The sequence below is a fragment of the Microtus pennsylvanicus genome, chromosome 3 (assembly GCF_037038515.1).
Source record: "Microtus pennsylvanicus isolate mMicPen1 chromosome 3, mMicPen1.hap1, whole genome shotgun sequence".
NCBI classification, from domain to species: domain Eukaryota; kingdom Metazoa; phylum Chordata; class Mammalia; order Rodentia; family Cricetidae; genus Microtus; species Microtus pennsylvanicus.
In genome coordinates this window covers 67479305-67506236 of record NC_134581.1, presented here as the reverse complement: position 1 = coordinate 67506236, position 26932 = coordinate 67479305, and the positions used below count along the sequence as shown (strand labels likewise).

General features: G+C 45.6%; 1 protein-coding gene across 2 annotated transcripts; it reads left to right on the top strand.

Moving 5' to 3' along the window:
• Positions 1-258: 258 nt before the first annotated feature.
• Positions 259-17746, top strand: Poglut3 (protein O-glucosyltransferase 3). Of its 2 annotated transcripts, XM_075965891.1 has the most exons (8): positions 259-522; positions 2755-2952; positions 6440-6726; positions 7342-7558; positions 9432-9628; positions 11251-11445; positions 13306-13410; positions 14512-17746. In XM_075965891.1, exons 1-8 carry the CDS (start codon positions 324-326, stop codon positions 14635-14637), a joined length of 1524 nt encoding a protein of 507 aa, XP_075822006.1. In that variant the 5' UTR covers positions 259-323; the 3' UTR covers positions 14638-17746. The 2 variants fall into 2 exon arrangements, with proteins under 2 accessions (XP_075822006.1, XP_075822007.1); XM_075965892.1 differs by lacking the exon at positions 2755-2952.
• The last annotated feature ends 9186 nt before the right edge of the window (positions 17747-26932 follow it).

The window sequence follows — 26932 nt, the reverse complement described above, 5'->3', positions numbered from 1 at the left end:
GACAAGGCTGTGAGGAAGGACTGCCATTGGTTCAAAACTAGCCTGAGCTAAGAGGGAGACGTCCTTCTCAAAAGGAAAAACAAAAACAAAATATAAAATAAGTGAAAGCGGTTACAACAACAGCTGCCTTTCTCCAAACTTCTGACAAACTCGAGCCTCTAGTGGAGGGAGGCCTGGGGACGGTGCACGCCAACATCCTGTCGGCTCCGGGGCGCGCACAGGGCCCGCGCGGGGCGGCTCTAGGCAGAGGCCCGCCCCCGGGTGTCCCCTGGAGCCCGGCGCTCCTGCCCCTTCCTGGCCGGCCGAGCTGTGAGCCGGCGACCATGCTGGGCATCCCGCGGGCCCCGCTGCTGCGGCTGCAGCTCGTCCTGCTGGTGGCCGCGGGGGCCGGGGCGCGAGTGAGCGCACCGCGGAGCCTGGTGTGGGGCCCGGGGCTGCAGGCCGCCGTCGTCCTGCCCGTGCGCTACTTCTTCCTGCAGGCGGTGGACTCGGACGGCCGGAACCTCACTAGCTCGCCGCCAGGTCAGTGCCCGTCGCCATCCCCGCGCGTCCCTGGCCCCATACACAGCCACTTCCCGCTGTGAGTGTCGCCCTTCCTCCTTCCCTGACACCCCCGGGGGCGGGAGACACCACCTTGGTCCGTTGGGTGACTAACTCCAAGGGCTGGGCCATACGTCCCGCGCGTGGACTGATGTTGGCGTAAATGGCACCGCTGATGTCCTATGGGGTGCGGTGGCGCGATCACGTGATGCAGATGGTCCTTCCTCCCTGACTGCACCCAGTAGGCCTGCAGTGCAGGGTCTTCTTGCACGCAGGGTTTTCCTTTTCTTCTTACCTTTGACTTATTAAATGTAGACCACAGAAATCGGTGAAACTAAGTAGAATCGGGACGGGGGATGGGGACGGGATCTTGTCCTGATGCTCTGCAGGGTTCTCCTCCCACATCTGACAGCTTCTCTGGACTTGTCCAGCTGGTTTCAAGTTGTTACCTGTCAGGATTTGCTCAATTGTGTCTAAACTTAAGGCTGCTTCTAACAGGCGCTCTATTTTGCCAGCAAAGAGACCGAATAGTCTAGGCCTACCTCCTCCACAGTGCAAAGGTACTTGGAGATCGCTATATATTTGGTAATCCTGGAGTTAAGAGAGGATGTTAATGCCTGCCTATCAGAAAACTTAAGACTCTGCTGAGAAAATGGATAAGCAACTGAGCTATCGGGGCATGTCACGGTTACTACAGTGGGATATGTACAGCGTGGTGTAAACATTGAAGAACTGCCGGTGGGCCCAGGGAAGTCTGGGAAACCTTCGAGAGTACGGGTTTGGAGGCTGTTTTTTCTGGGCATGCTTGCAGATGTGCAAAAGCTGAGAGTGTGAGGACCAATTGTTCAGAACAGAAGCCCGTAGGGCATGTTTCAGATTCAAAACATGACATAGTATCACTCCAAGTTTGTTTCCAATAAATGAACCCACGCATGCACGTCTGTGGTTACAGCAAGGGAGTAAGGATTTTTCCTCTAATTCCTTTTTGCATTCTTTTTCCCAAATAAACTTTTCTGCAAAGATTCTATCTTATTTATATGGATGTGGGGTGTGTGTGTGTGTGTGTGTGTGTGTGTGTGTGTGTGTGTGTATGCCACTTGTATGCATGTGTGCGTATAGACCATAAGGGGGCGCTGAAGCCGCCGTAGCTGGAGGTCAGCTTGCTGAGAACTGAACATGTGTCCTCTGGAAGAGTAGAAGGTGCTCTTAATCCCTGAGCCAACTCTCAGCCCCAGTAGATCATCATGTTTTCATAGTGAGGGGGGGAAAGCCTCTCGATATGTTTGCAGTGCATGAGTGGATGGATCCTGGAGTGTGTCCATGGTAAGAAGTCAGACATATTTGAAGGATTATGTAGTCCTAGGGCGTAACACTTTGGTCTTCTGGGACACTCTAGTTGCAAATGTAAGATCAGTGCTTTCCCTGTAACTGCAGAGAGCTTTGGTAAACTTCCTAACTGGTCTTGGTGGGTGGTGAGATCCCCGTTGCCAGAGACTCTCTTCCACTTAAAAAGCTGGAAAGCTGTGACTGTCTCCTGGCTGTGCAGTTCATTGATATTGACCCTCGATTACTTCTTGGAGCCGGGTCTCTCACTGCACAGCGTGGGTGTTAACTACCTATCTGACATACCAGTCTTACAGGAGGCAGGTAGAATGCTCGAGAGCTGGTGTGATGGTGAGGGCTTATAACCCAAGCATTTGTGAGGCAGAAGTAGGAAAATTGTGGGTTCTAGGCTAGCCTTGACTATGTAATAAGAAGTTGATCCAAAAAATAAATAAACAGACATGAACACAAGGAATAGCCCATCGTAGGGGATAAGTAAATATTTTTTTTAAAAAAAAATGCTTTTGGCTTCTTTGAAATTTAAGTGTTCAGAATTTCTGATGTAAGGGTTTGGTACTTGCTGCCTCCCTTTGTGTCACGATGTTCCCTTCAGTCAGCTTTTCTGTCTTTATTTCTTCTCCCTCCCTCACTCCCTCCCTCCCTCCCTTCACTGTTGTTATTGAATAGCTAACAACTCCCTTGCTAAGTCAGATCCTTGGCTTGAGGATGGGTCAGGCATGGTTGCTGCCTCAAGGATCTCCCAGGCTGAGCTGAACGTGGTTTACCATGAACACTGCAGGGCAAAAGAATTCCTGTACAAAAATCCCCGTCTAATCACGAGACATGAAAATCAGGAAATGGTCATGCTATTTGTATTTCTTCTGCTCCCAGGTCAAACACAATTCAAAGTAGTCGTAAAATCCCTTTCACCGAAAGAGTCAGCCCGAATTTATGTCCCTAAACCTTTGGACAGAAATGATGGAACATTTTTGGTGAGATACAGGATGCACGAGACTGTCCATGAAGGCCTCAAGGTGGAGGTTCTTTATGGTGGTGAACACGTAGCTCAGTCTCCCTATATTTTGAAAGGTAAGTGATATTAGTCACCTGAACCTCGACTTCTGTGAGAGGCATGCTTTTCAGAATGGCTGTAATGAACCTGTGGTCAAGTTCAACAGAGTAAACATTAGATAGGCACTCCTTGAAGATCAAATTTTATATCACTTTGGCATTTAAAAAAATTATCATTGTCTGGGTTTGGAGAACACTGGTTGCTCTTGCAGAGGATCTGGGTTCAGTTTCCAGAACCCACAGGGAAGCTAAGTCATCTGTGACTCCAGTTCCAGGGATCCAGCATCCTCTTCGACCTCTGTGGGTACCAGACGTGCATGTAGTATACACACAAACATGTAGACAAGCACACACCTAAAGTTATCTTTTAAAAAATGTTTTTCTGTCTCATTTTGTGTAGTTACTATTGCTGATTTGTTCATCTTTTTGTCCTGCATTGCCAAGTTGCTATTAATATCCTACAGTGTGTGTATATATATATATATATATATATATATATATATATATATATATATTCTTTAATTTTCTTAAGCTTTATCCCTGGGATATGGCCGAGTTGACTGAACATAATTTAATTCTTTTTTTTTAAATTTATTTGTTTATTAAAGATTTCTGTCTCTTCCCCGCCACCACCTCCCATTTCCCTACCCCTCCCCCAATCAAGTCCCCCTCCCTCGTCAGCCCAAAGAGCAATCAGGGTTCCCTGCCCTGTGGGAAGTCCAAGGACCACCCACCTTCATCCAGGTCTAGTAAGGTGAGCATCCAAACTGCCTAGGCTCCCACAAAGACAGTACGTGCAGTAGGATCAAAAACCCATTGCCATTGTTCTTGAGTTCTCAGTAGTCCTCATTGTTCGCTATGTTCAGCGAGTCCGGTTTTATCCCATGCTTTTTCAGACCCAGGCCAGCTGGCCTTGGTGAGTTCCCGATAGAACATCCCCATTGTCTCAGTGTGTGGGTACACCCCGCAAGGTCCTGAGTTCCTTGCTCATGCTCTCTCTCCTTCTGCTCCTGATTTGGACCTTGAGATTTCTGTCTGGTGCTCAATGTGGGTCTCTGTCTCTGTCTCCTTTCCTCGCCTGCTGAAGGTTAATATTCAGGAGGATGCCTATATGTTTTTCTTTGGGTTCACCTTCTTATTTAGCTTCTCTAGTGATGTGGGAGTGTCATATCAATCTGTTGATTTCATTGTTTAAGCAATAAAGAAACTGCTAGGCCCATTTGATAGGCCCACCCTTAGGTGGATGGAGTAAACAGAAGGGAAGGCTGGGAGGAAGAGGAAGTGAGGTCAGACTCCGCAGCTCTCCTCTCCAGAGCAGACGCAAGAGAGACGCCATGCTACCTGCTCCAGGGAAGATGCACACCATGCCCCAGCTCCGACCCAGGATGGACTTAGGCTAGAATCTTCCCGGTAAGCGCACCTAGGGGCGCTACATAGATTATTAGAAATGGGCCAGAGCAGTGTTTAAATGAATACAGTGTCTGTGTAATTATTTGGGGCATAAGCTAGCCGGGCAGAGCCAGGCGGCTGGGGTGTTTGGGGATGCAACCCTGCTGCCGCCCATATTACTACACTCTAGGATCACGAATTATAGGCTCAATGTCCTTGGTTTATGGCTAGAAACCAAATATGAGTGAGTACATCCTATGTTCCTCTTTTTGGGTCTGGCTTACCTCACTCAGGATAGTGTTTTCTATTTCCATCCATTTGTATGCAAAATTCAAGAAGTCCTTGTTTTTTACTGCTGAGTAATACTCTAATATGTATATATTCCATACTTTCTTCATCCATTCTTCCGTTGAAGGGCATCTAGGTTGTTTCCAGGTTCTGGCTATTACAAACAATGCTGCTATGAACATAGTTGAGCATATACTTTTGTTGTATGATAGGGCCTTTTAAAACCGGATCAGGTTTCTCTGCTGGCCAAGGGCTTCTCTTACAGAATGCCCTCGCTCTGTTTCCTGGCTCCTGCCGGGGGGCCAAGATCCCTCTCACCCCTCAGAAGGGTCTTCAGGAACAGGAACAGGCTCCCCATTTGCCAGGGACCTCGCCAACCAAAGGCCTACCTCTTTGATTTAATTGTAGTGGGGCGATCTGCTCTCGGTGTTGCCCGCTGGTCCCTGCCTCCTGCGTCTGTGCCACGCTGGTCGCCACCGCCAGCCAGTGTCGTCTGCCGCTGCACTGGTACCTGCCAATCCGGCTGCCTGCCGCCTGCGTTGTCTGCCCATAATTTAATTATTTTGAGTTAAGTTTTCACAGTTTGTTAGTAGATGAGATTGAGCCACATTTAATCTTGGGCTAAATATTCTCAAGGACTGAGATATGCTTTTCCCAAGTCCCAAGAACGAAGAGGCTTTGTACCTTGGCTGGTACAGGCACTTTCCTCAGCCCTGTGGAGTGGTATGCATTGCCCTCCAGTGTTCTGGATGGTTCTTTCCTGTACTGGGTGACTTCATTACAGATGCCCTGATCATAGGCTGGGATGTCTTCTCACTCACAAAGGCCTGCATGTTTCCAGGCTTTTCCATGTTCCATTCTTACCCTTCACCTACTCTGTCTTCCCAGGCCCTGCGGCCCTGTTCTCCCGTACTCTTGCTTTCCTCAGCTCAGCGAGACTGCCCAGCTCTAGCCACGCCCCCTTCCCTTTTCCTCTGCCTTAAGCGAGCTCCTGCGACCCGGAGGCTTGCTTTGCTGGTGTTCATCCCCCAGACTCACTGTCCTTCACTGCCTCCTGTCCAGAGTCTGGAAACTGAGTTCACCAGTTCCAAGTGAAGAATAAGTCAGTGCCTCCTATTAGTCTTTCTGAAGTTAGAAATTTTCAAAACAAAACCAAATATCAGGCTTAATGAAGTAATTCCAGCACTAGAGAGGTAGAATCAGAAGGATCAGGAGTTAAGGTTAACTGGGCTACATGGGACTATTTCCAAAGATCATAAATAAATCCTCAAGAAAATTTAATTTTTTTCATTAAAATAAATATGGGTATGTCCTGAAATTATATGTTAGATTTGTACACATTGTTTTCTAGATGCGTCTTCAGGAAAGCCCTCTGCGTTCGGCTGCCCCCCTAGCGTCATACTGAGAGGTCCTTTCAGTTACTCTGTCTTTCTCTGAGACATGCCGACCGAGACTGCACTAGAGGCTTTGAGGAAGAGGCCCCCCAGTTTCTCAAAAACTCACTGCTTCTACATTCAAATGTCCAAAAACCAGGAAGCCCTCCTTCTGTGTGCTAAAATGAAGTGGTTGTATACTAATTACTGACAGCTCACTAGACGCGAATGTGTCACCCAAGTGACTGGGTGGGAGGAAGCATGTACTGTCCAGTCTGTCTAAAGTGCCTCGAGACGGGGCAGACGTGGGACTCCGACATAAATACTGCGCCACTCCCTTGTCTAAGATAGTTTTGCCTCTGTTGGTAGTTTTCAGATTTGCCAAGCTCTTATCCAGTGTTCACTTCTCATTGTTAACTTGGGGGTGACATTGTGTGTGTGTGTCACCTCCTCAGGACCCGTGTATCACGAGTACTGTGACTGCCCAGAAGAGGATCCTCAGGCCTGGCAGGAGACCCTGTCTTGTCCAGACACGGAACCACAGATTGAGCAAGATTTTACTGCCTTCCCCAGTATCAATCTCCAGCAGATGCTGAAGGAAATCCCCAAAAGATTTGGGGACGAGCGGGGTGCTGTTGTTCATTACACAATTGTCAATAACCACATCCACCGGAGATCCTTGGGGAAATACACAGACTTCAAAATGTTCTCTGATGAAATTTTGCTGTCTCTGGCAAGAAAGGTATGAAAACGAATGAACCAGATCTCAAAAATAGTATCATTTAATTTCTTTTTGTTGCAGCAGTTACATATTTAGATCGAGTGGCTTTTAGGACCCAGAACTGTGTCACGGAATATGCGTGTGTCTTTGTAGATGACTCTTTCCTGTAAGGTATAAACTAAAGTGGGCTTGGTGGCTCTTGCCTGTAATCTGGCATTCAGGCTCACAAAAGAGTTCAGTCTAAGCTAGAGAAAGAGCAAGACTCTGAATGCCAGGACAGAAAACTGGTCCTATTCCATAGCCTAAAGGTTCCAGTAAGCCTAGGTGACGTTCATGGGGGTGTAGAGATTTGGATAGCTATGTAGGTTCGAGTTGAGGGAGGTGAAGTCAGAATGCCCAAGAAGGAAACTGAGGCAGCATTCCAAGCAAAAAGACCTCCGTGGAGGACCAATCGTGGACATGGAAACGGTGGAGGATAATAAAACAAACAAACAAACAAACAAAAACCAAGGTAGATGGCTCTTGAGGAAAAATGCCAAAGATTGATTCCTGTCCCCTACACATATACATGCATAGCCAAGAGACTGGGGTATTTGGTGCCTCCCAACACTGATGTTTGAGCCTTTGTTTTTGTAGGTCACCCTCCCAGATTTAGAATTTTATATTAACCTTGGAGATTGGCCCTTGGAGCATCGGAAAGTCAATGACACTCCTGGCCCTATACCTATCATTTCCTGGTGCGGCTCCTTGGATTCAAGAGACATTATCCTTCCAACATACGATGTCACCCATTCCATACTTGAAGCAATGAGGGGTGTCACAAATGATCTCCTCTCTGTTCAGGGAAACACAGGTAAGCTAAGGTTATTTCTCATGGGGAAAACCTTAAAGATAAAAAGGTGGAGGGAATCAGAAAGAATAGATGTGTATGCTTAATCACTCTTGCTTTCTACCCAAGAAGAATACATGTCTAGCGTGTGCAAGGGCCCAAGCTCCATTCCCAGCACAGCAAAGTAGGGAAAAGCTCCCTATGGCCAAAAGAGAACGTTTGGGATTCCAATTTGAAAATTAAAAACACATCCTTTAGGAAACTAACACCCAGGCCTGTATTCACGGAGGCTCCCTTGAGTTCAGTCGTGCGTAGATGTCTTCTCAAGTCGCATTGGTTGTACTTACGTGAAATGTTAAATCAAAACATTAAAGATATGTTTATTTGGTAAACCTGCCACTAATTCTGACTCCAATGATTCTTATTACTGGATGAAATGAGAGCAGCCTGAAAACCCTAAGACGGCCGTGGTCATGGTGTCATTCATTGGGCATCATGACCCCATCCTCGGGTACTCTGTAAGGAATTCACTTCATCTTTCCGTACTTCCCGAGTCTTCAGAATTGGAATCCTTCCTCTCTTTATGATTTCTTCCATTTGCAACACAATGGAAGCCTCTTTTTGGAAACTCATTGGGCTGCGAAAAACTTGGCTTTGTCCTTTCCAGCCTCTGTTTCTTTTTATTGTTATTTGGAGGCAAGATCAGAGATTTGTGCAAAGTACCTAAAGATATCATGAAGAGAAAAGATAAATAAGAATAAGATGAAAACCATATGAAGTAAACGTTGGCCTACTTTCAATTTGATAGTGGTGACTTTCTGGGTACTCTGAGAAGCTTAAGCCCCTTCGATTCTTCTCTCTTATGATGTCCCCGGGGCACTGATGGGCATTTAGCCAACATCTTACTTTAGAATAGTAAGAGGGTTTTTTCAGAGATTGAAATTAATTTTTCTAAAACATCTCCCTTCCTAAAAAGAGAAGATACAAATGTAGAGAGAGCTGGGCATAGTGGCTCACGCCTGCAATCCTAGCACTTGGAGGCTGAGGCAGGAAGAGTGTCTTTAGTTAGAGATCCGTCTGGGCTACATAGCAGGTAGCAGATCAGCCAGGGATGAAGAGCAAGAGCCTGTCTCAGAGTCCTCATATACCTGTGTGAATGCGGTGAATTGTATAATTACACTTAACGGCATCCAAGAAAAATATATTTTCTCTATCCAAATTTATGAGTAGCTGAACTGGAGAGATGGTCAAGTGGTTAAGAGCACTCACTGTTCTCCCAGAGGACGCAGGTTCAATTTCCAGCACCCACTTGGTGCACAACAATCTGTCACTTCAGTCCCAGGAGATCTGGCGCCCTCCCCTGGCTTCTGTGGGTACTTCACGCACACAGTGCACAGGCATACATGGAATACATATACACATAAAACAAAACTAAAGGGAGAAATATGAACTAAGAACTCTGTTGGGTGGCTTAGTTATGCAGTTTTCTGTTGACCTCTAGCGCAAAAGCCTAACCCCCTGTGTGATTGTGAAACATGAAAGTAAAAGGAACTGTGGCCTTGGCAGTAGGACAAGTCACAGAACCGTTTGCTCTGAGTTTGCCTGATACCGTGAGGGCTATTTCCCAGTGTGAACACAGTGAATAGCAGTTCCCATGAGAACTGTGGTTGATAGGTAAATGGGAGGGGCTGGAACAGACAGACAGACAGACAGCCCCTGAAAGCACCTCTGGCAAACTGAGACTCAGTCCCAGGTGTTTTGGGAACAGCGTCTGTGTTACGAAATGGGTTTGTGATGAGTACCAACATTTTAAATGGAAATGGTGGATTAAAGGTCATTGTGCTGTCTTATGATTTCAGATTCTTAATCATAATTTTTTATGGCCTCAAACTTCTAGGGCCTTCCTGGATCAATAAAACAGAGAAAGCTTTCTTCCGAGGTAGAGATAGCCGGGAGGAGAGGCTGCAGTTGGTACAGCTGTCCAAAGAAAATCCACAGCTGCTAGATGCAGGAATTACAGGATATTTCTTTTTCCAAGAGAAAGAAAAAGAGCTTGGAAAAGCCAAGTTGATGGGTTTCTTTGATTTCTTTAAGGTATGAGTCTTCCTATGGCTATGAAGTGATAAACTGTGTCCAAAGTCCACGAAACTGGTAGTTCAAACAGGTCGCTTTGGTGTCTAGCTAACTTCGCTTTCGCTCTCTCCAGTCTGACCGAGGAGTCACTGAACTCTCACAGTTTTGTCTGTTAATTTTGTTAACCGAATAACCTAGAACTATATTTAATGTTTAATGTAAGAGCTAGCATGAAGTTTTACGTATTTATTATGGCTTTTCCCTTTGATTTAATGATCTGCAAAGATGTTTCTTTTATGTGAGGTGATCTCAAGTATCTTTGGTAAATAAAAAGAGCGTTCATTTTTATACATGCAAAAAAAGAGGTGGAGCTGGAGGGAGTGCGGGTTCTGCCTGTGGCCCCTCATCTCTTCGTGGCTCTGGTGACCTGTGATGCCTGCTATGTTCCTTTATTTTCTTTTTATATTGATTTTGGCACGCATGTGTGTTTGTATATAAATGTGTGTGTGCGTGTGTGGTGTGTGCACGCACATATATGTGTGTGCCCCTTTCTCTGTCATGAAACCCACACCTAACTGGCTAGGAAAGACGTGGTACTGATTATTTAATAAATTTGTTTTTTTTTAAGAGATTACTAAGAATTTAGAGTGTACCCCTGTGCAGAGGACTTCTGTTACATGAGAGAGGCATAGGTCTGATCTCCAGCACTGAAAAGGAAAGGGAGGGGAATGGGAGGGAGGAAGGGAGGAGTCAGTGTAGTCGGAAATGGACCAGCTTCATCTGGGGGGTTTCGTGGTAAAAAGAGCAGTGAATTTGTGTTCAGAATGAAGGTTTATAGCTTTCTCTGTATTCCAGTTTTCTCACTTGTAAAGACAAAACAAAAAACCTTGCCTCATAGTATAATTAAATAGGATTTTTCATGCCTTTGATATATGCTTTTGAAATGGAAGTTAGAACTTACTACTCCAATACATGTCAGTGGAGTAACTAGTTTTTATAGCACTTAATTTCTCCCTCCCTTCTCTCTCCCTCCCTCCCCCCCCCCCTCTCTCTCTCTCTCTGTGTGTGTGTGTGTGTGTGTGTGTGTGTGTGTGTGTGTGTGTGTGTGTCTGTGTCTGTGTGTTGTCTGTGTGAATGACAACTTAACAGAGTTAGCTCTCTTCCTCTACCAGGTGGGTCCTGGGTATTGAACTTGGGTCATGGTTTGGCAACAAACTTCTCTTCTCACTGAGCCATCTTTCCTACAGTTCACAGGCTGGAAAGATGTAGACTCTGTTTTACACAAACTCTAGTTTATGTTTTGTGGGTTTAGTGTAAGGAACAAACAAAATTTTATATATACATGAAAATTGATAATATCACTTTTCAGAATATTAAGATGTAGAACTTTGACAGCAGTTTGACAGGAGTCTAGACTCTCCGCTTCACAGACGTAATTGAAACAGACACTTGTTCCTGTGTCCTAGAAGGTCCTGCTAGGGACGCGTTAGAGGCTGTTTGTCATTTTTATACAAGGAGAAAATGAAAGCAGTTTGCAGTGCAGGTGTGGGAACGTGGAAGACGATCCCTCGTGTTTGATTTAATACTGTGAGAAGCGGGAGTGGAGCAATGGCTTGCTGAGGTTCTTTCTTTTCGTCTTCTAGTACAAGTACCAGGTGAACGTGGACGGCACGGTGGCTGCTTACAGGTTTCCCTACCTCATGCTGGGGGACAGCCTGGTTCTGAAGCAGGAGTCACCGTATTATGAGCATTTCTATGTGGCGCTAAGGCCCTGGAAGCACTACGTTCCCGTGAGAAGAAACCTCAGTGATCTGCTAGAGAAAGTGAGGTGGGCCAAGGTATGCTTCATGCCATTTTCCTTCTTAGGGCAATATCAAAGTTATCGATATGGAGGACCTGTGTTCCATTACGACCATGTATCATACTGAAATAAAAATCAAAGGAAGTATAATTTTCTTTAAAAAAAAAATGTGTTCCCTTTAAGTAGCTAAAGAATAGACATGGGGGGGGGGGGGGCTGGAGAGATGGCTCAGCGGTTAAGAGCACTGACTCTTCTTCCAGAGGTTCTGAGTTCAATTCCCAGCAACCACATGGTGGCTCACAGCCATTTGTGATGAGATCTGGTGCCCTCTTCTGGGGTGCAGGGACACATGCAGGCAGAATACTGTATATGTAATAAATAAATAATCTTAAAAAAAAAAAAGAATAGACATGGGGCTGGAGAGGTGGCTGAGAGCCCTTGCTGTCCTCCCAGAGGACCTTGGTTTCCAGCACCCTCGTTGGGCAGCTCACGAGGTCCTGTAACTCCAGCTCAGGGGATCAGAGGGCTTCTCCTGGCTTCCATAGTCACTGCACTCATGCGCACAAACCCACATGCAGATACATACATGTGCACATGTCAAAGAGAAAGAAAGGCCATCAGAATCATTTTGTATGCCTCTGTCAACATTGTTGAGGGTTGGATTTGAAGTCCAGTGTTATTGTGATGTGGATTTTTCTAAATGATTCACTGTTTGCTTTTATATATGCAAAAGAAGAATTGCAAAATGAAAATTGCAGATTGAAAAGGTCAGAATTGAAAGGCTTTATATTTTAAGAGAACATCCCAGGTAAATCTGGTAGTCTTCTTTTCCTTATATACAAAAAAAAAACCCCACAAGTCCTTACCCAACACAAACTACAAAGCCTACAAGAGCAAGGTCCCCATAAAACAAGGATTTCTTTTTTTTTAAGGAATAAATTTTAAAATAAAATTTAAGAAATAAATTTTATAATAAATTTTAAAATAAATTTGAAGGAATAAATATTAAAAACTACTGTGGTTTATTATGAAACTATAAAGATTTATCCTCCTACAATAACATTTTTCCATTTTTTAAGTTTTGAGAAATAATATTTTGGTTATGGGAATAATGGATCAGAATCATCATTCTGGCTTTCCCTAATATCCATGATCGCCAGCAAATAGCTTTTCCTATCAACAGCATGCAGAAAGTCAGGCGTTTCCTGTGGCTGTAATCAGGAGCATTGATTACTCCTGGCACTATAGCCCGTGAGTACTAGTGGATGGATAACTTTTATCACAACGGCATTTTAGTCTTTCGTGGCCATCGCTTTGTAACAGAACACTATCTCTGCATATTTGAATGAAGCTTTATGAAAAACACATTTCTATTATTTTTAATTTTACACACGTTTCAGTGTAGAGGTCTGTACACTTGAGTGAAGATGCCCTCAAAGGCCTCAGGCCCCGGATCCCCAGGAGCTGGAGTTGAGAACCACCAAGATGGGTGCTGGGAACAGAACTTGGGTCCTCTATAAGAGCAGTATGCACATTTAACTGCCCAGCCAGCTCCCCAGCGCTGAAGCTTTTAAAAGACATTTTAACATGAAAATCGATCCATTCTGTCCTTAGGCAGAGGGCCCCGCTGGGGAGGCAGATGATGGACCCCAGGCTTTCTCCCTAGGTGCTAGGAAAGCACCAGAATAGGCTCAGGAGAGGCCGGTGAGGCCGGTAGAGTCAGGTCCACACACCTACGATCCTTCCTCATTAACAGATATTAGTAAACGATCCCATGGCCTCCTTTGTCTTAGCCCATTGCAGTCCACTTCCTCCGTGCTGTTAACATTCGCCTCGCCTCTCTCTCACTTAGCGTTCTCTGTGGGCTTCAGCAGCAATTTTTCTTCTTTCCTTTTAGGAAAACGATGACGAAGCAAAGAAGATTGCGAAAGAAGGGCAGTTAACTGCTAGGGACCTGCTCCAGCCGCCCCGACTTTTCTGTTACTATTACAGAGTGCTGCAGGTCAGTTCAGGGTCCAACCTGGTGAGTCGGGGTCCTTAGGCCACATGAGTGGCCTGGACACTTTGTACCATGCTTCCTGAGGGGATCAGCCGCAGCTTGTGGAAAGAATTTGGATTCAGCTGAGACTCCAGCCTGAGGGAGGAAAGAACCAGTGCCTCCACCCTTTCAATCTCTGTTCTTGGAGCGCAGGGAAGTAGATTAATTAGAGGCTCTTCCCCTCTTGTTAGGGTGCGCCCCCTGGTGGTTGATTTTTAGAGACCGTCCTTCTTGTCTGTGGGTGGAATAAAGGCAAGTTACGTCCCCTGAGCCACTCCCCCCCACCACGTCTGTCTTGTCATCCTTAGATTGGTTCCATCCTGTGTACTAATCTAGTTTTAACATTTTAATTTTAATTGCATTTTACTTATTTTGTGAGCTCGGGGAGGTGGAGGAGGAGTGGAGCACCTGTGGAGGTCAGAGGGTAGAGGACTCCCGTAGGAGTCGGTTCTCTCCTTCCACCACGTAGGTCCCAGGGATTGAACTAGGGTTTTAAGGCCAGGAGGCAGGCATCTTTACCCAGTAAGCCATCTTACCAGCCCTAACTTTAATTTTAATGGTAGGAGCTTTCTACCCCTAACATGTTTATTAAGTTCCCTTAGTTATATTGTTATTTTGTTGGCATTAGCCCAATACTAGGAATACCTACCAGAGCTGACCCAGAATGAAGACAGGGAAAGACTCGGTGCATAGGGATATTTCTCACCAGGGTGTAAGAACTTTGCACGGGCCTCTTGGCGTGGTTGTAACTCCAGCCCTCCGGGATGGATGGACGCTGTCTGGAGATGCTGCTCATCTCGAGTTGCAGTCATGAAAATCCAACAAGACAGTCATTCATTAGAAGGGAGGATACGTGCTGGCGCCACTGTCTCAGTTAGAGGCATTTGGCTTGGCATCTCTTTTCTAATTTACACAGAAGTGTAGATTAGGGTTCCCTGCCAGACTATGAGATGTTTCACCAGCCTTTGGTTTGGGTCTGAAACTTTGCAATTGAAGGTGGAGATGTGTGGGAGGTGGGACTAGAATGAAGCATCAACTAAACCTTCCATGGCTTCCATATTTCAGAAATATGCTGAGCGCCAGACCAGCAAGCCCATGATACGTGACGGGATGGAGCTTGTTCCCCAGCCGGAGGATGCCACATCCTTTTGCCGGTGCCACAGGAAGACGCCTGGGAAGGAAGAGCTTTAAGGAGGCCCCGGCTTCACACTCTTTGTGTGCTGGCTGCATCTTTAAGACTTGTGAAAGATGCCAAGCCCTGAGGAAAGAGCGGAGCCAGGCCTGGTGGGTCAGGCTCACACTTCTAATCCCAGCACTCCGGAGGCGGAAGCAAGAGGATTTCTTACTGCAAAGCCTGCCTGCGATATATGGTGATTTCGTGGCCAGCCCAGACTTCCCAGTTGAATCTTATCAAAAAGCCAAAACAACCGGGAAGTGGTGGTGCACACCTTTAGTTCCAGCACTTGGAAAACAGAGGAAGGCAGATCTCCGTGTGAGTTCAAGGCCAACCTGGTCTACAGAGTGAGTTCCAGAATAGCCAGAGCTACACAGAGAAACCCTGTCTCAAAAACAAAACAAAACAAACAAAAAGCCAAAGCAAAAAGAAATGCAGAGGGACGCTAAGCATGTAATCCCACACCGTGAGGCTGAGGCAGGAAGATCATGAGTTCCAGTATTACCAAATGCCTCTGGATCTTCATTTTATTTGGGGTGAAACTGCTCATTTGAGCATCACAATAGATAAAAGGACTTATAAATCACCTGGGAATCTGTGGATGTCACATTTACCGGTTTGTTTCTATCTTTTCTTCACTTATTTTACATTCAGTTATGAAGGGAAAAGCGTTGGGGGAAGGTTTTATTTTCTCCGCCCTGTGTAGTTTCTCCTTTTGCAAGCTGTTCTGATGCTCTGTGATTCCAGCCTCCTGTTGGAAGAGCTGATGAAGCTAACTGAGGAACAAGCTAAGTAAGGAACAAGTCTCCTTGCTGTTAAGGGTAACATAGAGACGCTGGAGGAACACGCTGCGTCGTTTAAATCTTTTCAGCTAAGTTTTTGCCAGGGCCTAGGACAGAATTAAGGGGAAATTGTACCTTACACTGGTGAATCAGTCTGTTTGGGTTGCACACCTGTTAAAGACAGCATAGCTATTAATGTAGACGGTGGCATTCTATGGGTATCTTTATCATCTATGTACTAGGAATATAAGAAATAACAGCTGTCAACGTGAGATCTTTAATTCCCTTTCTCCTTCCAAAAGAGTCCTCGATCGCTGCTACACCAGCCTCAGGAGGCCTCAGCATCCTGGGATTCACTAATATGCCCAGGTACTGGTTCCTGGATCTACAGATGGACAGAAAGAGCCTCCTCTTTCAATGGGTTGAACCGTTAAGATAAAAACTTTGGCACTTGCCTCTGCCTTTTAGAACAGGGTCGAGATCTAAGTCTCATACCCTTAAATTCCTGTCTAACTCCTCAGAGCACCATCAATCCAAGACACAGTTTATGACAGAGTGCGCTCCAAAACCAGAGCTCCCCTAACCGGGGAACTCATGTGGTCATGTCTGTTCTCCCGAGGGCCGAAAGGAACACGGGAATTTGTGTTTTTAAGTAGACCATAGAAATGATCAGCAAGCCCATCGCTGATTTAAACCCGACCTGTGTAGTATGAACTAAAGGACAAGCTGGCCTGAGGCCACACCTGGTGCATCTGAGTCTGCCTTCTGTTGTTTATAGAGAGTAGAGCCTTATGGGAATGGGTTATGGAAAGAAAGGCTGCCTTCCTCTTTGCTACCTCTGTAACCCCAGGTCCAGGAAGCAAAATGGCAGTTTGTCGTAGACACAGTAAGTCTTTTAGGTTGATGTCGTATGATGAACAATCCTAACAGTTAAAAGGAGTTGAGACAAACTGGGCAGTTTCTATGGACTCCTCGGGGCCCCCGCGGTCCTCACTTTTGGAGCATTGAGTCTCTGACGTGAACCTGCAGGGGACATTTCACATCTAAACTGTAGCGCTAAAGTCTATCACGAAATTTAGATAATCCCCCATCTCCCCAGCTTGACCACAGGCTTTGAAATGAATTTTAAATGGCTTTTTGGTTTACTAGATTGAATAGATCTTAGTGAAAGAAACTGGCTTATTAAGCCCTGATTCTTTCCTTCCCAGCTCATCTGTTACCCATATACCCAGAGCCACTTTTAATCCTGAAATTCTTATTAAAATGTATCTGGCTTCAGAGGCCAGGAATCGAGAGAGAGAGTTAAGATGATTACCTGGGAGAGGTTGGAGGAAGGAAAGGAGACAATGATTTATTTTAATTTCAACAAAAATATTTTTAATTTAACTTTTGAAAAGAGAGGGATGTAAGGGTGTAAAGATATAGTTCCGTGGGGCTGGAAAGATAGCTCAGCAGTTAAGAGCACTGACTTTCTTCCAGAAGACCCAGGTTCAATTCCCAGCACCCACAGGGTGACTCATGACTGACTGTAACTCCAGTTCCAAGGGATCTGATACCTTCATGCCAATGCACATAAAATAAATAAGTTAAATGAATTTTTAAAAAAGATATAGTTGTGGGGGCTGGAGAGATGGCTTAGAGGTTAAGAGCATTGCCTGCTCTTCCAAAGGTCCTGAGTTCAATTCCCAGCAACCACATGGTGGCTCACAACCATCTGTAATGAGGTCTGGTGCCCTCTTCTGGCCTGCAGGCACACACACAGACAGAATATTGTATACATAATTAATAAATATATTTTAAAAAGATATAGTTGTGCTCGTTTGAATAAACTGTCACCAATGCTTGTGGCTTCCAACACTCCACGTGGCCGTCACCCATCAATAGTGAATGCATTGCCTAGAGAGATCCTAATGCATTGAGGACTGCGTACACCATCGGTGAGAACAAAGCAGTTTTAACTGCGCTGCATGGAGAGTTCCCACGACGAGTTCCGGAAAGACCAAAGGTACAGGACATAGTATGTGAAAACATTTTGCCAAAGACGAAAAGAAAATGATTGAGTTTGAAGGACAAACTGCCAGTGTTGTGGAAAGTTGTGGAGAGAAGGGAATTTTTTTTTTCGTTATACCTTTTTATAATATTTAAATTGCTTTTTAACCATGGATATAAATCAAGTTGTAAAATAAAAATGTCAACATGGTAAAAGAATAAGTCCACAGAGGACATAAGAAAGAAAAGAAAACGTTATTAATGTTTTCCACGATGCCATATTAAAAACCTATGTCTAGAACTTTGTCATGTGGTTTTATTATATACTCTTTTTAAATAAAGCAAATTTTCTTAATTAAAAATTGGAAACCATGTGATTTGTTTTAAGAAAGGTTATCACCACCTTCTCCCTGGTGCGTCTATGACAGTTAGTCTAACCTGAATTTCTAAAGATTTTATTTATTGATCTTCTGTGTATGAAGTTTTGCTTGCCTATACATCAGTACCCCACATGCGTGCCTGGTGCCCAGAGAGCCCAGAAGAGAGTTGGATTCCCTCAGGACTGGAGTTACAGATGCTTATGCCTGCCACGTGGGTGCTGGCAACTGAACCTGGGTCCTCTACAGGAGCAGCCAGTGCTCCTAACCCCTGAGCCATTTAGATGAGTCTAACTTATGTCCTCATGAATAACTGAACTAAAACTGCTGTGTGGTCATTCTGTCTGAATTCTACTCTGCAGAAATAGGAAAAAAATAGGCTTCATGCCACTATATTTTAAATACTAATCTTTAAAGTTAATATACAAAGCAGCGGGTCTCATTGTGCTATTCTCCTACATATATGTCATTATACTCAGCGCTAATCGCCCTGCCCCTTCCGCTTCCTCCCTTGTGCTTTCCCGATGTTAGTAAAGAAAACAAGAAAATGAACCCACAGATTCACCAACACGCTAATCTGAGGGAGATATTTTCCCAGTTGAGGTTCCCTTTCCCAGATGTCCCTAGCTTGCTAACAAAGAGCTAAGCAGCATAGTTCTGCAAAGGCTCGAATGTTTGAACACTTGGTCCGGTTTGTGGTGTTGTCTATGGAGGTTATGGAACCTTCAGGCTACTGGGTCTAAACCTTCCTAATTCTGTGACCCTTTAATACAGACGTCACTAGACGACATCAATTATGTTGTGGTGACCTCCCAATCATAAGCATTATTTTTGTTGCTACTTCATAACTTACTTTGCTACTTTTCAAATTGTGATGTAAACATCCATGTGCAGGATGATCTTAGGGGACAGCTGTGGAAGGGTCACTCCAGCCCCCAAAGGGGTCAAACACACAGTTTGAGAACCACTGCTTGAGGAACGACAGCCTCGACAGAGGAAGACCATTGCTGGGAGGGGATTTGAGGGATTAGATAGCCTGCTCTGCTTCCTGCTCTGCTTCCTGCTCTGCTTCCTGCTCTGCTTCCTGCTCTGCTTCCTGCTCTGCTTCCTGCTCTGCTTCCTGCTCTGGCTGCGCTTCCTGGGCAGAGTTAAACATTGCTATCAGGCAGCCTCCAGCTCCTGCGGCCGTACCACCCCTTTCTTTCCTCGGTGGCCTCTGGAACCATAAGCCAGAAATAACTCCTTTTTCCTCAAGTTGCTTGTTCTGCCATCTTGCCACAGCAACAGCAAAGTAACTGACACACATGGTTTCCAAAGATTCACTGTTGTGCCCAGATTACGACCCCCAGAGAGGCCCAGACTGTAATAAATAAGGTTTAATCAGCATAATACAAATATGTTTGGAACTCATCTCCATCCCCGTTACAACAAGGTAGAGAGGAGTTGTATCTCCTCTGTGGGGTAAGTTTTTAAAGGCATAACCACAAAGAGAATCTCTGAAGCTGCTTTGGCACGGGTACAAGGACTTTTGCTCCCTCCCATTCTGCTAAATCAGCCTTTTCCTTGTTCTTAGAGCAAGGCCACTGTTCTTGAGTTAGGCCATCTTTATCAGCCTGTACCAAGTGCCTGGCTGGGCTGAGCTAAGTGACCTTGTGCTAGGAATCTCCTGGGTGGGAGAGGGGAAGGCCACTATCTTCCTGGGAAAACATTCTGCTAGGAAATTTCTTCCTGCCCCTTCGAGAATAAGGGGTGAGGGTCCCACATTCACCTTCATTGTAAACGATTGGGAGGAAAGGAGAGAAAATGAGCTCCCTCCAGAAACATGAAAGCAGTGTCCATGTCTCTAGGAGTAATGAGAGCCCCCTGCCACTACTGGCATTACTGCCTACAGACAGGTGACCCTGAGATGGAAGCTAAAAAAAAAAGAAAAAAATTAAAAAAAAAAAACTTCCATGGACAATTGTTTGTCCACTGTGCCAGGACTTCAGCATTTGGGGGAAATTCATCAAGGAGTTCACTGAACTAGTTTGGAGTGCCATGGAGCCTCACAAGAGGAGAAATGTTATAAATATTCTGTTTTTACTGGCACTGTGGAATTTCTGTTACTAAAGGGAGCCCATGGATTTGGACGCCTGCCCTTAGCCCAGCGAGCCAGAGGAGCCCAGAGACTGGTGGTTCTTAGCACCTGAGCTTGCTGCAAAACTCCCTGCATCCAATTAGCAGGCAAATGAGCCATAACAACCGACTGGCTAACTAGGCTGTAGGTAATTTATTTTTGAGGCCCCATGTCTGTTTCTTATAAATGCCGATGGGCAGAGGCTGATTGAAGTTCTCAGAACACCCTTCAGCAAAGGTCAATTACAGACTCCTGAATAGTTTTGTTGGGGTTTTTGCTTGGATTGAGTAAACCCTGCTGACTTTACTGTTCTAGGAAATGTAAGTGATTTTGGTCTAGTCGTGAAGGTCCGAGAAGGTACACTGGCCCTTAGGGACCTCATGTCAGTTCTCCACCAGGTCCACAGTACCCACTGTTTCCTAACCGACTCTGGGCATTGTGAGAAAGTTCAGATTCTAGTTTCTTTGTGTTCTGAGTATCTGAGTTTGGCTGTTTGCTTTAGTGGGAGAGCTGTTGGGGGCAGGGTCCATGGCTTTCTAGACTAAATGTCCTACAACTGAGGTATTGTAATACCAGACTTTGATGAGACTTGTTTTTAAAAATCTACTGTGAATGGCCTAGGGGAAGTCCCAGCCGCAGCCCCCCAACCCCCTGCCTAAAAACACCCCAGACTGCTAGGTGGGGAGGGCTCGTGGGGTTTCGCTGACTGATGTCCCCCACAAACCCCTTCTGGGTGTCTCCACCCAGGCCGCCAAACTCTTGAAGATCCAAGTTCTGGGCTGCCCGAGCCGTCCAGGCCATCTCTCTCATGAAGCCAACCACAGAAGAGGCGGCGGCAGCAGGTGCAGCGCCCGAAATCAGTTAGCTGGTGGCAGACAAGCTCACTTCCACCACTCTTGCTTCTGGCGCAAGCATCACCACACCAACCCCCCTGGGCAGTTAGGATGCACTGCACGGTGAATTTTACTCCTTCCTTCCTTCCTTCCTTCCTTCCTTCCTTCCTTCCTTCCTTCCTTCCTTCCTTTCTTCCTTCCTCCCTTTCTTTCTTCCTTCTTTTTTTTTCAAGACCGGGTTTCTCCGTGTAATGGTCCTAGCTGTCCTAGAACTTGCTCTGTAGACCAGCTTTCTTCGAGCTCACAGAGATCCTCCTGCCTCTGCCTCCCAGGTGCTGGGATTAAAACCGTGCGGCTTCACCGCCAGCACTTGTTAAGAGCAAAGGCAGCTACGATGAGAGATTTGGTCATAAACTTCACAAGGAGATGGACTTGGGCTCCAAGACAGCCCGAGATCCCTCTAACAGTCATTCCTTCCCCACATGGGGGTAGAGCTGGCCAGTGGGAGGGACATTGATCTGGGCCTTTGGAGTGGGGGTGGGGAGCTGAGTGGGAAGGGATGAGGCTCCCTCTAACAGGTTTCAGACTTAGGGCTCTGCTCTAGGATGCCTTAGTTTTCCCACAGGCGGTGGGGGTTGGGAAAAACAGAATTGAAATTTTCACCATGCTGCTTCCTTCAGCCCATTTCACCTCGCCCACGGGTCCCGGGGGGGGGGGTGTGGGGGAACAAACCTAGGTTCACTATTTAGAGGTGCCTTTTCTCCCACCTGCTCTCTTCAGGCTCCCAAGCTCCCTCACTGCCACCGGGGCCACCCCTACCCGTCCCCCATCTACTTCTGCCCTTAATCTGGTCCTGAGCCATGCTGGAAGAAGAGGAAGAGTGCACACGTTGGGTCTCATAGATGCCACCCGGGGGTGGGGGGTGGGAGGAGAGGCAAGACAGCCGGCACCCCTGGGGTCTGGAGGCCCCGCCCACCACAGAGCTAACGTCCCGCCAGGCTGAACCTCAGCTGACAGGGTTGGCAGTAGCTGCGTTTGCCTCCTGTCCGGTGTTGTGCTGTTTGGAACAAGGCTTGTGTGGATGAGCTCATCTTGAGAGGACTGACTACAGTTGAGTCTTTCTGGAAGCTCTCACTTAAAGTCAGCCGGGCCATAGAGTAATCCAGCACCGTCAACACAAACCAAGTATTCTGGAGTGGAGTTTGCAGAATTTTCCCTCCATCCTTGGGGGGCTCTGTTTACCAAGCAAACCAAGCAGAGAGGCTAAGAAACAGCAAGCTGCAAAAGAGGCTCCCCAAGAATAGAGTTCGGGATCAGAGATGTCCAGAGCCCTCGCTTCCGGTTCTCCAGCGGACTTTCAGAGCCATCTTCTTTTAGAGAAGAGCAGCTTCTTTAAAAGTGCCCGCAGTGGGAGTCTATTCAGCACCAGGAACCGTAAAACGTAAGCATTTCTTGTTTTCTTCGGTCTTTTTTAAAGAGCAGTTGGCAAGGACACACCTGCCAATATCTCATACAGTTCTTCAGTTAACAAAATCAAACTGTCCCACAAAACAGAAATTGGTGTCATTGGCCTCTTAAAATGGGATTAGAGAAATTCTAATCAGGCCTGACATGGGCCTTGACCTTGATTTAAAATTTGTAGCTTAATTTTATTTAATATAAAAATTTGAACTGTTTGTACTAGATTAAAAGGTATGAGTATTAAATTTTGCTCATGTCTGTGTGTTAATACATGGCAACAGCTATGTGTTAATACTGTGTATCAATAACAGCTATTTATTAAAAACTTATAATGATTTTTGAAGGACTCTGAAGCTTGCTTTGTCACTAAATTCTCTACAGGGTTTTTTCTTCCCTCTGTACAAATGTGTTTAGTATATAAAAAAGTATTTTCCTAGAAGCATCTTCCATGCGAGAGCATTGAAGGAACATAGAAGAGCTGGGCAGGCCGAAAGACGCTTCACTTTACGTCCTTACACTCTGACACTGAGGTAACGTCCATGTGTGGGATATTCGGCATTCAAGCAAATAAAGCATGCGTTAAATATGCAGTAAGATTTCCGCTTCTGGGAAGTCCTCTATTTTTACAGAAAACCCGAATCATGCTAAGGAGCTTAAATTTGGAAACATTAGACTGTGGCCTCACGGCACATACAGGCGGTCCCTCGGAGTTCCTTTCTAAGTACTTTGCCTCTACGTCACTGAGAATGGAAGAGAGAGAGAACAAACCAGAACAGATTGGGGGTGGAGCCTAAGAAGGTTGCTTTGGAAGGAGCTGTTAAGTCATTTCCCACTGCGTCGTTACCAAGGAAACAAACAGAGAGTGAGGCCACGGAGATTGGCAAGTCAAGGGACGCGTCCCCTCCCAGGCTCCTTTTTGCTCTGGCATCTGATCGGAACTTGGCCTTTCCCGGACCCTAAACACCCTCAGCACGCTCCCATTCATCCTGGTATAGACGCGCTCTGTCCGCAGTTGCTCTGGTCTGATGGAAAAGCTTTCCTCTAGCTCACCAACCCCTTCTCCAGCCCTTCCCTAATCCCTGGCCTGCAGCCTTGAGGACATTACTAATTCACTTCTCACCTCTGGATTCCTCCCCACACCCTGTTCAATGTAGTGCTTGGCTTTAGGCCTTTGCCTAAAATGTTTAGAGATAGAGGGAGTGTTCTAAAGGGCACATGAATAAGGGCTTCTGTTGACGTCTGTCTTGACTCTCAGAATAAGCGTCTATAGGTAAAGAGAAAAAACAAAATCATGGCACATTCCTGGAGAGAATACAGTTTAGTAAAGAGGATGGGAATACAGGTTCTGCGTTAAAACTACACATGCAAGGGAATTGATTTGAGATCGGCTTGAATGCCCACCTCTGAATCACATGACAAGGGCATTGAGTTAAGATCGGCTTGCAGGCCTACCTCTGCATCACATGACGAGGATATTGATTTGGGATTGGCTTGCTGGCCTTACCTCGGAATTATCCGTGCACGGGGATATCTAGCGAAGTCACGACTTGGCCGATGGTTTACAAATACTCGAGTCTTAAAAGCAGTATTTTCACGTGATTAGTTCGTCCCATTACTCAAAGGATTTTTCATTTCCTCTACTCACTCCTGCACTCCAGCAATATTTTCACATATTTTAGTGCATCATGTTTAAGAAAGAAAAGCCCTATCGAGTCCAGCTCCCTCTTCCAGCTGTGTCCCTGCTTCTGCATAACGCTCCAGAGTCTTTCTCTACTTGCCCAATTCCTCTACTCACCTCTGCCTTTCCCTCTGCTACCCCACTTCCTGTAAAGTCAGCATTCAGGAGACTGAGGCTGTGAGTTCTGGAACATCTTGGGCTACATGATGAAATTCTGACTCTCTCTCTCTCTCTCTCTCTCTCTCTCTCTCTCTCTCTCTCTCAAAAAAATGGCTACTGACTTTACTCAAGCTCATTTGCCTGACCCACCGTTTAGTGTGTTAACAATATTTAGGACAATTGAGTTTGTGATTGTTTTGTTTTCCTGTCTTGAAGTGCCCGATCATGTCTGCATCACTGTGCTGCTCATGACGGAATGATACACACACTACACCTTTAATCTGCATTATTAACACATCACCATGTTATCCTTACATCTTAAGTCAACCAGAAAAAAAAACATTAGGTACTGATTTAAAATGTTAGACAACTTTCATGATGTAAATACTTCTATGGTCAATCTCACAGCCTCAGGATGTGGGAGAAACGAGGCAGTGTTTTATCACGAGTTTCTTCTTTATCATTATTGTTACTGTTATTGCTGTGTTATTGTTATTATTTTGGAGGTAGCCTGGATTGAACTGTGGGAGCCAGGTAAGCACTCGGCTACTGAGGTGCAACCCCAGCCCTCCCTCTTCCCACCATGCTGGTTCAATAGACTACTGTTCTTCAAGTGTGACAATTACTGGAGACATTTTTTTAACTTTACATTTGTGTATATGTGTGTAAGCACCTGTGCCGTGGCACCTGTGTGAAGTCGGAGGGCAACTCTCCTTCCACCTTTATGGGGATCAAGCTTGGGTCATCAGGTAGATGGCAAGTGCCTTTACCCGCTGAACCCTCTCCCCAGCCCTTTGGAGACAGCATTGGCTGTCACAGTGTGCGGTTGTATTTGGTAGGCAGAGGAGGGGATTCTACTCAGCACTGTGCCTTGCACTCCCTGCCACCACTCACAGGAAAATAATGCAGCCTGAAGAACCAGGAGTGCCACTCTTAAGAAATACTGAAATAGACATACATCACCTCAACGGTATTGTAATAAGGAGCTGTAATAGCACAACTAAGAGTCTTAGGTTCTGAGTAGATTTATAAGTCTAATTTCTTATGACTACCTTTATGCGTGGTTAAGCAACAATGATAGCTTAGGGCTTCTTTATGTTTCTTTTGTACCCTTTCAGAGCTATACTTTAAAAGTGTAATTCAGATCATGTTTAATAGTCATTAAAATTGTTAGGAAAGGGGAGAAACTAAATGTGTGTGTACACATATAAATATTTGCAGACCCACTGATTATATGTTTGCATGCTACAGCAATGTAAAATGGCTATAAAGGTATCTGCTCTCGTGTGTGTGTGTGGTGTGGTGTGGTGTGTGTGTGTGTGGTGTGTGGTGTGTGTGTGTGGTGTGTAGTGTGTGTGTGTGGTGTGTGTGTGTGGTGTGTAGTGTGTGTGTGGTGTGTATGTGTGTGGTGTGTAGTGTGTGTGTGTGTGGTGTGTGTGTGTGGTGTGTTGTGTGTGTGTGTTGTGTTGTGTGTGTGGTGTGTGTGTGTGGTGTGTAGTGTGTGTGTGTGGTGTGTGTGTGTGGTGTGCAGTGTGTGTGTGTGGTGTGTGTGTGTGTGGTGTGTTGTGTGTGTGTGTGGTGTGTAGTGTGTGTGTGTGTGTGTGGTGTGTGTGTGTAGTGTGTGTGTGTGTGGTGTGTGTATGTGTGAATGTGGATATGTGGCCACAAGTGCAGGTGCACACAGAGGCCAGAGGCATCAGATTCCCTGATCTGGAATTACAGGCAGTTGTGGACCACCTGACTTGGGTGGTGGAAACCGAACTCGGGTCCTCTCAAAGAGCAGCAAATGCTCTTCACCACTGAGCTGTCTCTCCCGTCCCTGCTTATGTATTTGTTGAGACAGCCTTGGTGAACCTGGAACTCATCATGTTATCTCGACCAGCTTGCCAGTGAGTCACTTGGGATCCTCCAGTCTCTGCCCCATTGTGCTCTTAAGGGCTGGGGCTACAGATGGCTGTAGCTTCCTGCTTTTTATACAGATGCTAAGCATCTAAACTTGGATCTTCACGCTTACGGAGCAAGAAGTAACCCACTGAACCCTCTCCCCAATCGCTCAACTTTTTGAAGGATGTAATCTCATATGCTAACATAGGAATTGAGTCCAGCATGAGTCCACAGAACACCCTCAGAGTAGCACGGCTTGCCATCCATTACCTCCCGACATAGTCGTCAAAAGCTATAGCAGGGATAGGGAGCAGGAGTGTCTGTCTGATTTCCCCAATACTCTTGACAGTTCAAATAAAATCTGTGCAGTACAAGTAGTGATTTTGTTTTGCTCATTAATAGTTCAAACATCATCTTTCTAAAGATGGTATGCATGATCTATATAAAATAGGCAGTGTGGATAAGAAATCTATAACCAATCCCCAGTTCTAGGTTAGGGGCTTGGGTAACCTTGTGGCTACAGCTGTTTCCCTATGAATTCTGGTTAAGTTCAAGTCTTACAACAAAGTAGGTAAAGAGCACAGGCTTTAGAGACACAGACTGAGATCAACTCTGATGAGTTATTTACTATTTGACCTTAAATCTTGAGATTTATCCCAGCACAGACATAGTAAAACCTCTGCAGGGAATGGAGAGATAGCTTAATGGTTAAGCAGAGTGTTCACTGCTTTACCAGAGGACCAGAGTTCGGGTCCCAGCACCACCATTGGTGGCTCTCAAAAGACTGTGGTCCAGTACCAAGAGATGTGATGGCCCCTTCCGGCATCTGTGGGCACTTGCACACACAAATATCCATCTTTTCAAAAATCTCTTATGCAAGGAAGGCACTTGTTAGAAAACCAAGTGTACTATATTAAGAATATAATTTAAATACCAAATCTTACTTCATTGTTTCCTTTAGACAACTTTATTTAAATTCTACTGGGTCCCAGCTTCACAGTGGAGCATATACAATTATTTCAAGGTTCCCATT

Bases quoted from the DNA above. Each gene is read 5' to 3' on its own strand.
- Poglut3 (XM_075965891.1), top strand. From the start codon at position 324: ATGCTGGGCATCCCGCGGGCCCCGCTGCTGCGGCTGCAGCTCGTCCTG. The intron at 523-2,754 runs GTCAGTGCCCGT...TTCTGCTCCCAG, and splicing joins CCTCACTAGCTCGCCGCCAG to GTCAAACACAATTCAAAGTA. The intron at 2,953-6,439 runs GTAAGTGATATT...TCACCTCCTCAG, and splicing joins GTCTCCCTATATTTTGAAAG to GACCCGTGTATCACGAGTAC.